This window comes from Cebidichthys violaceus, unplaced genomic scaffold (assembly GCF_023349555.1).
Source record: "Cebidichthys violaceus isolate CVI_PGR_0920_01 unplaced genomic scaffold, fCebVio1.0.p SCAF_1, whole genome shotgun sequence".
Lineage (NCBI taxonomy): Eukaryota > Metazoa > Chordata > Actinopteri > Perciformes > Stichaeidae > Cebidichthys > Cebidichthys violaceus.
In genome coordinates this window covers 9,302,727-9,317,683 of record NW_027176262.1, presented here as the reverse complement: position 1 = coordinate 9,317,683, position 14,957 = coordinate 9,302,727, and the positions used below count along the sequence as shown (strand labels likewise).

The 14,957-nt window shown below is 39.8% G+C and overlaps 1 protein-coding gene across 1 annotated transcript in view; it reads left to right on the top strand.

The window, feature by feature from the left end:
• The window catches only part of pdgfd (platelet derived growth factor d), a 54,263-nt gene that overhangs the window by 22,449 nt on the left and 16,857 nt on the right, over positions 1-14,957 (top strand). Inside the window, exons 2-3 of the mRNA XM_068709621.1 lie at positions 8,409-8,598; positions 10,455-10,632. Of these exons, the coding sequence (XP_068565722.1) occupies positions 8,409-8,598; positions 10,455-10,632 (368 nt within the window). The remainder of the gene's footprint in view (positions 1-8,408; positions 8,599-10,454; positions 10,633-14,957) is intronic.

The following is a 14,957-nucleotide window of genomic DNA, read 5'->3' as shown; positions in this document are numbered from 1 at the left end:
AATTTGTGAGAATTTACCCACATACATCCTGGCAGACGTGCATCTATGCAAACACATACAATCAAGAACTTTTTCTTGCAGCCTCACACCCGAAAAGACACTTTAATAGACACACACACACACACCACCCAATCACGCAGTATCATTGTCACAAGTGTCAGATCAGGAGACTGAAAGCTTAATTGCCAGTGTCAGAAAGTGTGTGTGTGGTGTTTGAATCTAGGGGTGGGAGTCAGACTGTCAGTGATATTATCAGCCTTTGCAGATTGCATAACATTAACTTGCTGTCAAGTTAAGAAGAGATTTGTGTTATGCAACTGGTTTAAAAGAAAAGTCCTGTAAAACACATGATTTATTATGACCGATTCTCAAGTTTCTGTTGCTTTAATGGAAAGCATTAGACAGTCTTATGTGCTGTGATGTTATGTTGCAAAGGCTTGTGCAAGAGAGCCATAGAAACAACATCAGATATACTGATGAAGCATGAAGATCAAAATGAGTTGCAGTACTTAACAGTAACAGTGGTATTCATCCAAGATAAAAGATACAAGGGGCTGTTTATTCACTGCCTCTTCTGCAGGATTGCCGACTATTACGACTCGTTCAAGCAGATGAGCTTTCCCACCCCTGTAAAAATATGAAAAACACTATGGTTGCCACTGTTTAATAACAAATACATAATAAAACACAGAACTTAAGTGTTTTTTGTGCGTTCCCCATGCCACATCAGGCAGCAGTGATAGTTACTGATTAGTAAAACAATGGCAATTAAATTAAATGATAATAACATTTTGTGTGCTACTGTAACTGACAACATGAGTGGTCTTAAAGAGAAATGAAATGAAGGAGAAGAAGTGAGAGACACCAATTAAAGTTTTTGTGGTTACATATTTGGAGGTGATTTACTGGAAGAACATGTCTTTTCATGCATGGTTAGGCCCAGTAATAACAGCTCTTTCATAATTTCATAAACTACATTCATTCCGTGCCCTCCCCGCAGTGTTTGGACAGTGACACATTCTCTTTTTTTTGCCTGTACTCAGCAAATTGGATCTGACTATAAGACAGGCTGTGAGGTTGAATAGCTGACTTGATGGTGTTCACGCCCACATGAAAGTGTGTGTAGCATTTAAAGCCCTTTTTATACTACGTTTCCTTACTTTAGGGGAATAAAATAAATTGGACACATTCAAATGAATTCCATTCAATATGTTGCAGTTCCAAATACAATAACAAACGCTGTTCACCCATAATTGTGGTTGACTTGTCTGTACGGCACTGTAAGTTAATGACAATAATACTGCTGTATTGTGCAACAAAAATTGTCAAGAAAGTTTATGATTTCTGCGCGATTTACCAGATTAAGATGTGAAAATCCTCAAACACTATTAAAGCATAAAGTCAGCATTGTCACCTTTTTTATTTCATGTCCAATGTGGTGTAGTACAGAGCAACATCAAAACACAACACAACTAAAATGTGTCACTGTTTTGGCATATCCAGACTACACTGCGTATCCCACTGTGCCCTCATCGTATGTGTGGGGTGCAGGATTCTGCTCGGCCCTGATTCCATTTCACCCTTTTACCCAAAATCCTATCCTTACACTCATTTGCAAAGCAGGCAGACAGAATGTAAGTGCCAGTTTCCAGTAATGTCAAATCTCTGAGCTGGATATTTAATAGAAACGTCTTTTCTCGTCATTGTATCATTTGCATGAACCAATCAGCAACTAAAGCCAAAGCATTTTGAAAGTTTATTACAGAGCCACAAAACGTCTCCAGGACAAATAAATGCAAGAGATGCTGGATGTGTCACTAAATAAAGTTTTCAGTGTCCAGGACAAAACAACAAAATTGGCAAAAACATGGACAAACATAAAGAGATCAAACTAAATTAAATCTGATGAGCATCCTGTCTCATTGGCTGCTAAGCCAGTGCTGGCATTCCCGAGTTCACTGAAAGATCTCTTGAGGCCCAGACACAACAAAACTACATCAGATAAGTAGCGAGGAAGGCAGACTGCTACGTCGCCTCACGTTGCCTGTGTTGCATTTGAACACACCGCAGACTACAGCCAATGGCCAACTAGCATGTTCTACACCTGAGTGAGAGGAAATAACTCTCAATATCAGCAGTTAGCATTAGTTCGTTTTCATCATGTAAAAATGGAAAACCTCGGACTGCTGATATATAAGCCGTTGTTACTATACAGATATTAAACAATTATTTTCCCACCACTCTCCCTCACCACTTAGCGAAGTGGTGAGGGAGAGTGGTGAAGATGAAGATGAAAACTGAGAAGAGCCCTCTGTGAGTTCCCTCTTGACTTTAATCTTTTGCTTGCTTTCCTCACTTCAGTTTCTCTTCTTCTACTGATTTGCTTAATAGGACAATTTGCCCATTTTCAACCTTATCTGTGTCAGTGTGAAAAACACCTGCAGTTGTAACTGATGTTATCTGTCTCTGTGGCACTTAGCTGCAAAATCTGTTGTTCTGCTTCAGCTTTGGTAGCTGTGAGGTGCTATGCCGCTCAAAAACGTCCTTGTTTTCTTTGCTTAAGTTACGTTTCCAGCAGTGACAATGGCATCTGGAATTTTACAGTATTTTACAGTGTAGATTTTACAGTTTTTGACTAGGATATTCAGCCGAAGAGGCTGCTTGAGGCTGCGGCTGCAGCGGAGAGGACAGGGCCGGCGGGAACCCTGCCGAACATGAGCTGTTAAAAGCAAACATAAAACTGGTGGAGCCTTTGCTCAAATTGCCTTCAGATGCCAACAGACACTGAATCATTTTGTTGTAATGAATGTCAGTGTGGGCAGTTTTTGTTAGATGCCGTTGCCGACGATATCACGGAGAGAGAGAGAGAGAGAGAGAGAGAGAGAGAGAGCCGTGTGTGCGTTACATGAAAGTTTTAGTCCTCACTGGGATAGTGATGTGCTGGAGATCTTCTTCGGGATCCCGAAGAAAAACTGTAAAAGACAATCAAGACCAGCAGTGCAATTTTTGGCAGCGTAAGAAGTTTCTGCCTCCGAAGAAGGAGCGAGTGCCGCCAACAAGCCGCTACTGTCGTACAGTTGCCCGCGGGTAGCTTGACATGGCAGAGAGAGCGGGGTGAAAACGGTGTGTAGAACCGGCATTTTTTCACATCTAACTTTGTGAATTTAGAATGTATCCTGACAAAACCAGAGGTACTGATTGTTGTGACTTGTCAAAACTAACCAAGACGTGTTTGATGAGTTTTATTTTTTGTTTCTGTCCACTTTGAAAGAAGTGTGTTTTACGATGAGTTAACAGAGCAATTAAGCCTGTCTTAGTTCAGTGTAAGAGAGAAACTTAAATTCCGAAGTTGTGCGATTGTATTTCTTGGCTTAGGTGTAAGAAAATTTCCTTCACTGACGTTATGTGAGTTTACTTAGTTCATTTGTCATAAGTATTGAAATTGCAGCTTTGTGCGCAATGCATCCTGGTACATGTAGGCACAGCTGGTGCGGCGCGGCAGCAGGAGAGATCAGCTTTCTCTGTCAGTATAACACACAGAGGTATTTATTGGCAGAAATGAAATATAATATTGATAACTATGTTTTTATTAGTGTTTAATCACCTGAAACTAAGAATTGTTGTGGTTTCATTACCTTAGAATAAACCGTTTATATCTACATAGGGAGCTCTTCACTGAGTCCGCCATGTTGCGCCGCCATGTTTTTACCAGTGACGGGCAGTGTATTGTATACCTGAACCTTCAGTGCTGTCCTACTACAGTTGTATCTACATAGGGAGTGGGTGGTCTTCCACGGAGTCCGCCATCTTGCACTGCCATGTATGTACAGCAGCCCTAAACGAACGCAGGCTCTAGCGAGAGCCTTTTGTGTTTTATGTCATCTGAAAATAGGGATGCGAAACCCGGTATTAAACGGGCCTCAGTACCAAATAATTAAAGATCGTTTAATGTTTTGGTGTCATTTATTATCACGCTGCAGAGCGCATCTGCTCTGCACACTCTGTCGGGCTGAGCTCCTCCATCTACACACGCACGAAGCGCAGGCAGATAGCCTGCTGTGGTGTGAACCAGGTGAACAAGTATACTCGAGTTGACAGCAACTACACTTGTTACTGTACGTGCAATAAAATATTTTTGAGTAAATGCCAATACTTTATCAATACATTTGTGCAAAAAGAACACAACAAAACTGAAAACTAATTCAATCGGCTCTGTCCGCATTTTCTCATCCACCGCCGTTATGTTTACACGAGCACAGCATGCATGATCGACCAAAAGCTTTTTCTTTTTCTGTAAACTTCTCTGCTGGCTGAGACAAAGCAGCCCGGAGGAGAGAGGACGGGAGGGCAGAGGACGGGAGGAATGACTGTGTTCTTCATTCTTTATAAACTCAGAAATTGTATTTATTTTATTGAGATTTTACATTTGAAGTTTCCAGTGAGATATTAATTACTTCATACAGTGATTTTGGGGTATTTAGTTGGTTGCAACCAAGATGCCACTGAAACGTACATACTGTTCTTTTAATAAATGCTTTTGAAAGTAGCGCTATGCATTTTACTTCATATTCACAAAAATAAATGTCAGTGGGGCACACACATGCATTCCTCATGAACATATGAAATACAGAGGGATACACACACACACACACACACACACACACACACACACACACACACACACACACACAAAGCTCTGTTCCCCAGTTTCCTTGGTGGGTGAATGGACCTTCGGGGTCAGGCTTCTGATCAGCAGAGTGGAAGAATTCCTTTACAAACAAACTCTGCCCCAGTACACGCAAATGTACACATGCACATTCCGACATTAACACAAGTATGCAGCGAATGCTTGGAACAGAAAGTACACAATCTGTCAAACACACATTCATGTACGTGTACACACACACACACACACACACACACACACACACACACGGACAGTGGTAACTGCTGGAGTCAGAATTAGCAGAGGGTGTGAGTCCCGAAGAATGACCGATGAGACAGAATTACTGACTAAAGCAAAGAAGAAGAAGGGAGAGAGGGAAAGATGGCATAGAATAGGGGGAGAAATTAAGGGAAGTTTGCAGTGAAGAGGTGGAGGAAAGGGCCAAAGCTTCATCATCATCTCCCTAGGGTGCAGGCTGCGGTGGCTTGATTATGCATTCAGCTCTCTCTCTCTCAAAAACCACACACAGCTCAGAAAATACAGCCTTGTCAGCCTCCTTCAGCTCACAACCTGACCTTAGACTGTGTGTTTTTCTGTGTATGTGTGTTTCACATTTTCAGAAAGTCAGCAATAAAATGATTAATTAAGGAAAATTTATATTGTGCAATATCAAAGTTTAAATAATGATCAAGTTGATTAGTGTGACTAATGACTATAATGTTCATTGGTACTTATGAGCAATTATTATACTTAAACATGAAAACATAAAAACGTCATAGTTTATGTAAGTGGTCCGGACCTGGACCTACAACCGATAGATAATTGAGAATTATACAATTTTGACAGAAAGTTTCTATTGTAACCGAAGCAACTTTTCCAGACTTTACGGCCAATTACATGTTTTGCAAATCATCTCACAGGATGCTACTCAGCAGTCAAATATCTGTATTACATAACATTAGTCATTTAGCAGATGCTTTTATCCAAAGCAACTTACAATAAGTGCATTCATCATTGGTATTCAAGGGAACTACTAGTCACCAGAAGTCATAAGTACATTTCCTTTTCCAAACAAGCATCTAAGAGCATGAAGCAGAGCATAACTCAGAGCCAAAGTACAGTGCAGAAACAAACAAAAACAGTTAGTGCAAAAAAAAGAAAGTAATATGAATACAATAAGTGCAACAAGCTAGTATGAATACAATAAGCGCTAAGTGGAAGGCTCAGGGTAGCACTTCCTGAAGAGGTGGGTTTTCAGCCTGCGCCGAAAGATGGGCAGCGACTCCGCTGTCCTGACGTCAGTGGGAAGTTCATTCCACCACTGTGGGGCCAGGACAGAAAACAGCCGTGACCGGGTCGATCGGCCGCCAGGACCTCTGAGCGACGGGGCAACCAGTCGCCCCGAGGCAGCAGAATGTGTATTACAATAAGCATCGTGGCTTGAGTGAGATATAAACACAGAGGGGAGAGACCGAGTAGTCGGAAAAGTACGCGAGTCATAGAAGTTATTTCACATGTTGGTCTCCAAAAACGAGAGTGTCTTATGTTCAGTCTCCCCATGGACAGTGCAAAACCAGTATTTCTCATATGTTCAGAGACTATGGCGATTATTAAAAGCGGCAATGTGAAGCGCCACTACGAGAGATAGCAGAAATCTTTTGAGCAAACGTTCCCACTCATATCTGAAATGAAGGCACAGAAAATTAATAATTTAAGAGCCCAATATGATCAAATTTTGAATACATGAATTCACAGCCCAACAATGATGTTAACAGAGAGCAATAGAACTGAAACAAGTGGTTTCATTAACCACAAATATAGTCCTTGCAGACAAATTTATCTTTTTAGAAAATGAGAAGAATATAATGTTGTTGCTTTTTTGGTTGGCATCACTTCACACCTGAACTAACCGAATTTAAAGCTCCAGGACAATTCAGTTTAATTAATTTTTAAAAAATGAAGTAGTTTTTTTCAAGATAAAAGATATTTTTCAAAAGCTTTCTGTTCTGTAATTTATTCTTAAATGCATCTCTTATTTTACTTGAAATGAGAGAAGAACATTTATTAGATATTAGAGTATGTATTATTTATGATTCATCCAATAAAATTTGAAAACTGACAATAAGGTAGTCAGGTTTTGACTACATACAGACGTTAATACAACTGCCTGGCTGCTTCAATATATATGGCAGTAAATCAAAGCGGAATTTAGACATTATTGTTATGTTCCAGACCTTTGCATGAGGAAAATCTCTCCAACTGGACCTGGTTGAATTTTGATTGAATACCCCTGGATTACAGTGTGTGTGTGTGTGTGTGTGTGTGTGTGTGTGTGTGTGTGTGTGTGTGTGTGTGTGTGTGTGTGTGTGTGTGTTAGCTAGTAAAGTAGACAGACCACAGAAACAGTAAAGACAAATTTTGCGGTTTTGGCACAGCAGTGCAATGAACACTTCTCAGTAAACTTACATAAAGCTTAACCTGTACATTTTATATTTACAGTTCATGCCATGCACACGTTATTTCCTGTGTTGACATGAATGTATTTTACTGCAACAGTATTTAGCTCAGGGCAACAGTAGTGATGATCCGTTGTTCTCAAGAGCTGCTATAAAACAGGATGTGATTCTTGGTCACCAGAGAATTATTTCTAATGGTTTTGGTAAATCCCTAATTTCCCTTTGACCAGCATGTTGGCCCATTTTTTTTCCCTCTCAAATGTTTCTGTTGATATTCATGACCGTCAGAGAATGCATCTCAATATTTTTGTTGATGCCTTGACCTTTTCTCTAGAACCGCCATCAGGCCAAATTTTCCTCCTGTACAAAAGCAATCCCAAAATCTAATTGGTGTGATAAGGTCAGACCTACACTTTGAAACAAGGACGGATACACAAACATATCCATAAACGTCCTCAAAAACACAACGTCCAGCAGATCCATAATCAAGCCTTCTTTAAAACTCTATAGAATCCCGATAGAGGTGAGATAGATTATTCTTTTCTCCTGTTATCCTGTACTTTGTTTTCTTTTCACACGCCAAACTCTACAAACCACGCTAGAAAGCACACAGTTAAAGGAATAGCTCATCACTTTGCCAAATAAGCTTATTCACTTTCTTGCCAAGAGTTAGATAGAAGGATAACGACCTTACATCTGTCTGTAAATATGAAGCTACCACCACAATGCAGCTTTAATTAGCATAAAGACTGGAAAAACAGGGAAACAGCTTACCTCTGTCTGAAGGTTGAAAAATCTGCCTGCCAGCACCTCTAAAGCTTGCTAATTAACACATTACATCTGGTTAGTCTAATCCATCAAACTTGCAGTTTTAGGTTTGCTTTACCTTCAGAGAGAGCCAGGTTAGCCATTTTCAGTCTCCAAGCTAATCTTACCAGCTGCTGGCTGTAAGTTCATATTGAAGGGACAGATATGTGAGTTATATCATCCACTAATTTAATACTTGGCAAGAAAGTGAATCCGTGTGTTTCCAAAAACTATTCCATTAAGTTATGTCTTTATGCATTAAGCTAAAAGCTTTATAAGTGCAGGATTTAAAGTACCTTTGCTGAGGTCATGTTATCATAACACTGATGTCACTTTTGTATTTGTTTTGTTCATCCATGTATGTTTTTATTTAACATGCATGTGTCTGTACACAGTCTGCTTTGCTTGTGATTATTTACAACTGGACAAAATACCTGATTAGTTGTAACCACTAACAGACAGCAATCGCTTCACCACAGACTTGTACCGCAAAGAGGAAAACATCACAGTAACGGCAGTGGGCGGAGCCATCCACAGCCCACGCTTCCCCAACGCTTACCCTCGCAATCTGCTGTTGTCATGGAAACTGCTGTCGCCACGAGGGAGCCGCATACACCTGGAGTTTGACGGACACTTTGGCCTGGAGGAGGCTGAGAATGGAGTGTGCAGGTAAAACCTGAGATTCAGAAAGAAAGAAAAACAGATGGAGAGGAAGTGATGGAATTCAGAAGAGATAATTAGAGCAGAGTAGAAAAACAGACAAAAGGAAAGAGGGGACAGTACCTGAAAGGAGGAAAGAAGGATAGATGTACAGAGCACAAAGTGGAAGAAGTATTGATGAATTACAAGCGGCTGTAAAGGAGAAAAGTCAGATGAAAGTAACAGTGATTAAAGAACCAGAGTGTGAGTGAACAAATGATGGAGAGGACCATTTGCTGTGACAGAGAGGAGAGTAAAAGTGTATGGAGCAGAAGTCTCAAATTGAAAGGACATACAACAGCACAATTAAAATATCTTAATATGGTGTGTTAATGTATGCACAATAGGACACCCACAATAAGCTTTGATTTAAAGGATGTGAGAGTAAAGAATCTAAGAAGGTTAGAGGGTTGAATCACTATATGACAGTCAGATAGTTGAAGTTTGCTTTCTGGGCAAGAAGTAGAAGTTTGTCCTTGGGCTGGAGCAAGAAAATAGACGTTTTAATCCCCATATGCAACTCAGCCGTTTTTGAAAGCACTTTGATGAAAAGACAATGGGGAGCAGCAGGGGGAGGAGAGATTTGGAAAGGTAGGAAGAGGGTGAAAGTAGCTTTTTCAAATCTTGTTTGTCACATTGACTGTATGTGTGCATTCATGTGTGCGTTTGATAGATGGACTCACTAATTGACTGTGACGTTGATTGCCGGAAAGTCATCCAAAAACTTTTCCTGCAAAATGCTTGTTGTCTAGTGGTTTGGCAGGGTGGCCCAGTGCTTTGAGAATAAATCGTAAATTTGTCTCATCACAGTTTCGATCACTAAATTAAATTACATTTAATTAAATTAAAGTACTAATGAGTGTCAGAATGAGCTAAATGTACAAGATGACTTAAAGGAAACTTTATCACAAATTGTTTCTTGTTTTTCTAGTGCACGCCATCATTTTATTGTTTTTGATAATACTACTGTACTCACCAAAGTAGTTGCTGAGATCTGAAAACATTAATAAAAACAGGTTTATTAGCTTTCTTGCCTAAAGTTAGATGAGAAGATTGATACCATGCTTTTATCTGTACAATATGAAACTGGAACTTGCAGCTGATTAACTTATTTTAGCATTAAAACTTGAAACAGCCAGAAACAGCTAACCTGGCTCTTTCCAAAGGTAACAAAGTCTTCCTGACAGAACCTCTAAAGCTCACTGATAAACAGGTTCCATTTTGTTGTTTTAAATGAGTACCAACACAAAACTGTAGTGGAGGCTAGCTGTTTCCCTCTGTTTCTAGTCTTTATGCTAAACTAATCCACCCCGGGACTGGCTCCAGCTTCATATTTAGCAAACAGACATGAGAGTGGTATGGGTCTTCTTATTTAACTCTCAGCAAGAAAGTGGATTCATGTATTTCCCAAAATCTCAAACTAATATACTGCCTTGATTTAGATAACAAACTGTAATCCTTCATTGCACAAGAAACTATGTAGTGTGATAAGTATGATAGGTCAAATTTATCTGTAAAATGTGATTATTTTTAGCTATTAGCTTTTAGCTATGTCACTTGATTTCCAAATGTCAGCAAGTGAGTGCAATATTGTTTTTACCAAAAATTATGAAATCTACAATCATAAGATCTGATAGTCTACTGCTTTTCCTAAATGTTTTTTCTTAAATTTGTGAGGACATGTTCATTCATTCATAATTCTATATTAGCTGCAAAGTCGGACATTTCCTATTTCCTTGACAACAATTTTCTTCCTTCATCTTTCCCTCTTACCTCCCACACATTCATCCACCTCTCCATCTCCATCTCCATTTCTCTCGCTCTAGGTATGACTTTGTGGAAGTGGAGGACCAATCGGAGACCAGCACTATAATTTGGGGTCGTTGGTGTGGGCTGAAGGCACCGCCTAGTCTCAACTCCAAAAACAACATGCTCAGAGTCACCTTCAAGTCTGACGATTACTTTGTTGCAAAACCAGGATTCAAAGTCTACTACTCACTGGTGGTGAGACGTGCACTTTCACTTTCACTCAGACAAACAGACACACTATAACACACACACACACACACACACACACACACACACACACACACACACACAGCTGATGGTGATGAATCATGAGCTGTTATTTGGGACACAGCCTAAAGTTTTGATTATTTTTTTGTCACATTGGGTTCAGCCCGAGTACCGCTGCAATGCTCCAGGTTAAATGCTTCTTTCTTTCTTTTACCTCCACAATAAGAGATGGGGTGATAGGGGGAGATATGAGGATGGGAGAGAGGGAGGATCTAGTGACACCGTCGGTAAAATGCCAAAATGCATTAGCCAACTGTTCTTTTATCACATGTCCACTCAACAGTTGAGGAGAGGTGGAGGGAGAGAGCAGCAAGGAGGGTGAGGATGAGAAAGTGTTCTCTTAAAGGCTGTCAAACGAACGGATAAGGAGATTAGCTTTGTCATTCTGTCAGGGAGAGGAAAGAAGAAAGAGAGGGACTCTGATTTGAAGATGTTCTCCCGCCCTCTAATCACAAGGAAAAGGAGAAGAGAAAGAACAGCTGGTGTAATGTTCCCTGGCTTCCTCTTTTATGAGTGCAGAGGAGCGAGAGGGGACGAGACACACCATCACAGGCAGGGGTGAACTGGTGGCATCGCTTATTATCTAGGAAAAAAAAAGTATATCGGCACAGATGGAGTAAAGGGCAAGTCAGAGAGAGGGAGAGGGATACCGTATTTACAGTTATTTTCACATTATAACACTGTGAAAACAGTTACCATGGCTCTCATCACAATTTGTACAGAAAGCTCAACTATTTTTAGCACACAAAAAACGTTGAAGGATAAGGCTTTCATTATTGTTTCCAAATCCCATGAAAAGATCAAGACAAACTAATAATGTTTGGGTCAGTACTTTCCTACTTTTTTTTCTTACAGCTGGGCACTGTAGTTTTTAGAAAATGCCATTCAAACTAGAGTAAATAGGGTATTTGTTGGAGACAATTTTTAGCTTTGGATCAATACACATTTGGGTTGGTGGTTAGTATTAATGGCAGCATGGCAATGTATGAAAATAAACTACAGTGCGTATGTTCATTGTAATATAGTAACATCTCCCACTGGAATTGTGTGATTGTTGTGTTTTTATGAGTTTTAAGCAACAATAACATATCATGCTAAAGCTAGTCTTGCATAATCAAACCTATCTCCACAACACTCTGGCTTGTGTGTATTTCTTTAAATCAATCACAGTCGTCTTGGGCAGGACAAAGCCCAGGCTGCAGAGACAGTGCCCTTGCAAAATAGATGAAGGGGAAGAGAATAGGCAGCCAATGGCAGACTTATACCCACAGCCTACATCCGGTGAGCCAGACTGGGCTTCAGCTATACAGGCAATACTTGTTATGCCTTATCCTTTAAGTAGAAGAAACAAAATCACAATCAAAATCACAAAATCAATTACAAGTAAAAGCTTAAGTTGAACTGAAGGTACAGAAGTATTATCAACACAGGTTCAAGTACTCATAATGCAGAGTATGTATACTGTACAGTATAACATTATTGGATTACTAGTGATGCATTAATGTGTAAGGTATAGCTTGTTGAGTTTGAGGTGATTTTAAGGCAAAAGAAAAGTAGAATCCTGTTTTTTATATGTACATGTGATTTACTGTGCAAAGTATTTGAAGTTCCACCAAACATCAAATAAGAGCTAAAAATAACCATAGTTCATTGTGACTGATGTCCAGACACCGATTAAAATGACATCTATATTAAATGCAAATGAAATCAAGACTATCCCAAAAATGCAGGTGACCTCAAAGCCCCAGACCAAAACAAATCTGTGTGTCCTAAGTTGCTACGGCTAAGTTGCAGTGTAAGAGAAACACAGTCATAGGCTGTATGTTTGAGCCAGATGAGCCCTTAACGAACCTCAATCACAAACAAGAGAGAAACTTCACCACTAAAAGTACCCTAAAATATAACTCTTATCTCTTTCACTCTCTCTCACTCTTTGACTGTTTCTCTGTCTTCCCTCCCTCCTCACCCATTGTTTTCCTCATTCCCCATTTTTCAAAGTGTTTGAGTGTGTTTATATCTTTCCATCTTTCACACACTCACAGCTTCCCTTCAGCTAGACTGGAGCTGTGTGTGTGGCTTAATTTAGCAGGTCTAATTTGTTCTCTCAAGACCTGTCGAACAGATAAGGGGGAAGAGGAGAGGAGGCAGCATGAGGAAAGGAGGAAGAGAGAAGCAGAGAGAGAATGAGGAGAAGCAGCATTGGAAGGAGAGAACAGGTGTCTGAGATGGTATCGAACATGTCAGCTAATGGCTAAAACAACCCGAACTGAGAGAGGCAGAGAGAAAGAGAGGCATTTGTGAGGTAGTGAGCTGTGGAGTAGACTGAGGTTGACTTGATAAAGGAAAACCCATGAGGGAAAGCAAATTAGATGAAAGCATACAAGGAAAAGAGATTGAATAAAGACCAAAACACAATTTTACCACTAAATCTGTGGCTCTCATTCATCTAATACCCGAGCAGACCCACCATCAACTCTGATCACGTGTGTGTCACAATGATCACTGGAGGAAAAATATGTTTTTCGAGGCAAAACAGCAAGTGTGAACTGGGACATGCAGGGAAAATAACATGTATAGCTACTCTTTATGACCTTTCGCGGCTGCCTGTTAATTAGAGGAGCATTTCGCCACTTCAGTGATGGTCTCCTTGGCCACTTCATGCATCCTGGAGAGCTATTTTGGTCTCTAAAGCAACACACAGTGGGAATTAAAAGCTGCAGTGGCATTTATCTGACACCTGATTAGACGTACAGGTGAGGCAGCGGTGTCAGTAAGAGCCTTGAAAACAAACATTTGTATCACTTGTCCCTGTGCAAGTTATCCATGCTTGTGTTCTGCACAATCGTTACAGCAGGTAGCTCCTGAACTGTTATTGTCGGAAGTTAAACGCTGAAGTGTTGTTTACTCTTCATTTTTTATTTTCCTAATTTTTAGCCATGACCAAATTACTTTAGGAGCATTCACACAATTCCCTGTGCTGGAGTGAGGCTTATGCAAGTTTACATGTAGTTTGGACAGATACAGTATATCATGTGACTAAGTGTATGTAAGTAGATTTAAACTCATGTGCATTTGATACGAGACACTTGAAATGACAAGTGTAAATGGGGTCTAATAAGTTTGCACAAATGTCAGATGTGGTCTCATTATCATTGGGTCCATTTTGGATCTTGTCTTTTTAAAAAGAAAAAAAATGAAGGTTTGATTAGGTTTCCACAGATTGGGACCTAAATTGATCTTTATCTCCGATATACGTAAGGATACAACAGCTCCCCCTCTCAAAAGAAACAAAAGACCACCATTTGCAACACAGGCCTTACTCATTATTCATGTCACTGTTTTCCCCCTAAATCATTATTCTTTGATCCTTATCAAATCTTGTTTTCAGCGGCTGTGATTCTTCATCTGCAGTGTAGACTTACATGAAGTAATGAGTGCTTTTGATTGCACAAGACAAACTTTTTAGGAGCTGTTTAAATTTGGTTTTGGAAAGGCTCAAAAAATCACTCTAATGCAAAAATTATGATATTCATAGTGAACAGAAGCACGTCTCAGTTAATATATGTAAGACTTCAGAATTTTATAGATTTTTCTTTGTGTTTGTTTCCACTATTGATTTTACTGTCTGAGATCATACAAGCAACGGCAATGTACATATTTTGGATGGTTATTCCTGAGAAAAGCTGCTGGGCCAGGTGCAACGGGAAAAGACTATTGATCAGGAAATATGATCCAAGTTAGTTCCCAGAATCCCATTCTGAGTCATGTAACGTGTGCTTCCCATACATACTGATATTACACCTTCATGTGTGTCTGAGATAACGCTTAATAATAAACAGCTCCAATCTAACACTTTCAAGTAGCATGTTAAATCATAATTTGCTAAATAGTTTTTCATTATTAGTGTGTTTTGGTGTTGGTATCAAGTCTATTTGAGATGCTCTTGGTGGCACTAACTTCTTTGAGTAGCAATCTCTTAAGTCCTTAAGTACCCAGCTGTGGGTTTGCAAACACCAAGCAAGCCTCTGTTGCTGCTGCTGGAATTACCGTGAAGACATACATTTCCACTAATTTAATGACCCTGATATATAAACATAAATGTACTGCAGATTAAGACCAGAAGCATCACAGTAAACCACATGAAAAGGAGCATTTTCCTGGCATCAACTCAGAACTTAGCTTAGACTCGGACAGAGATGAGACAGCATAAATGTGGCCGGTGTGATTTATCTACTAACTTGAATGTCCTCTGG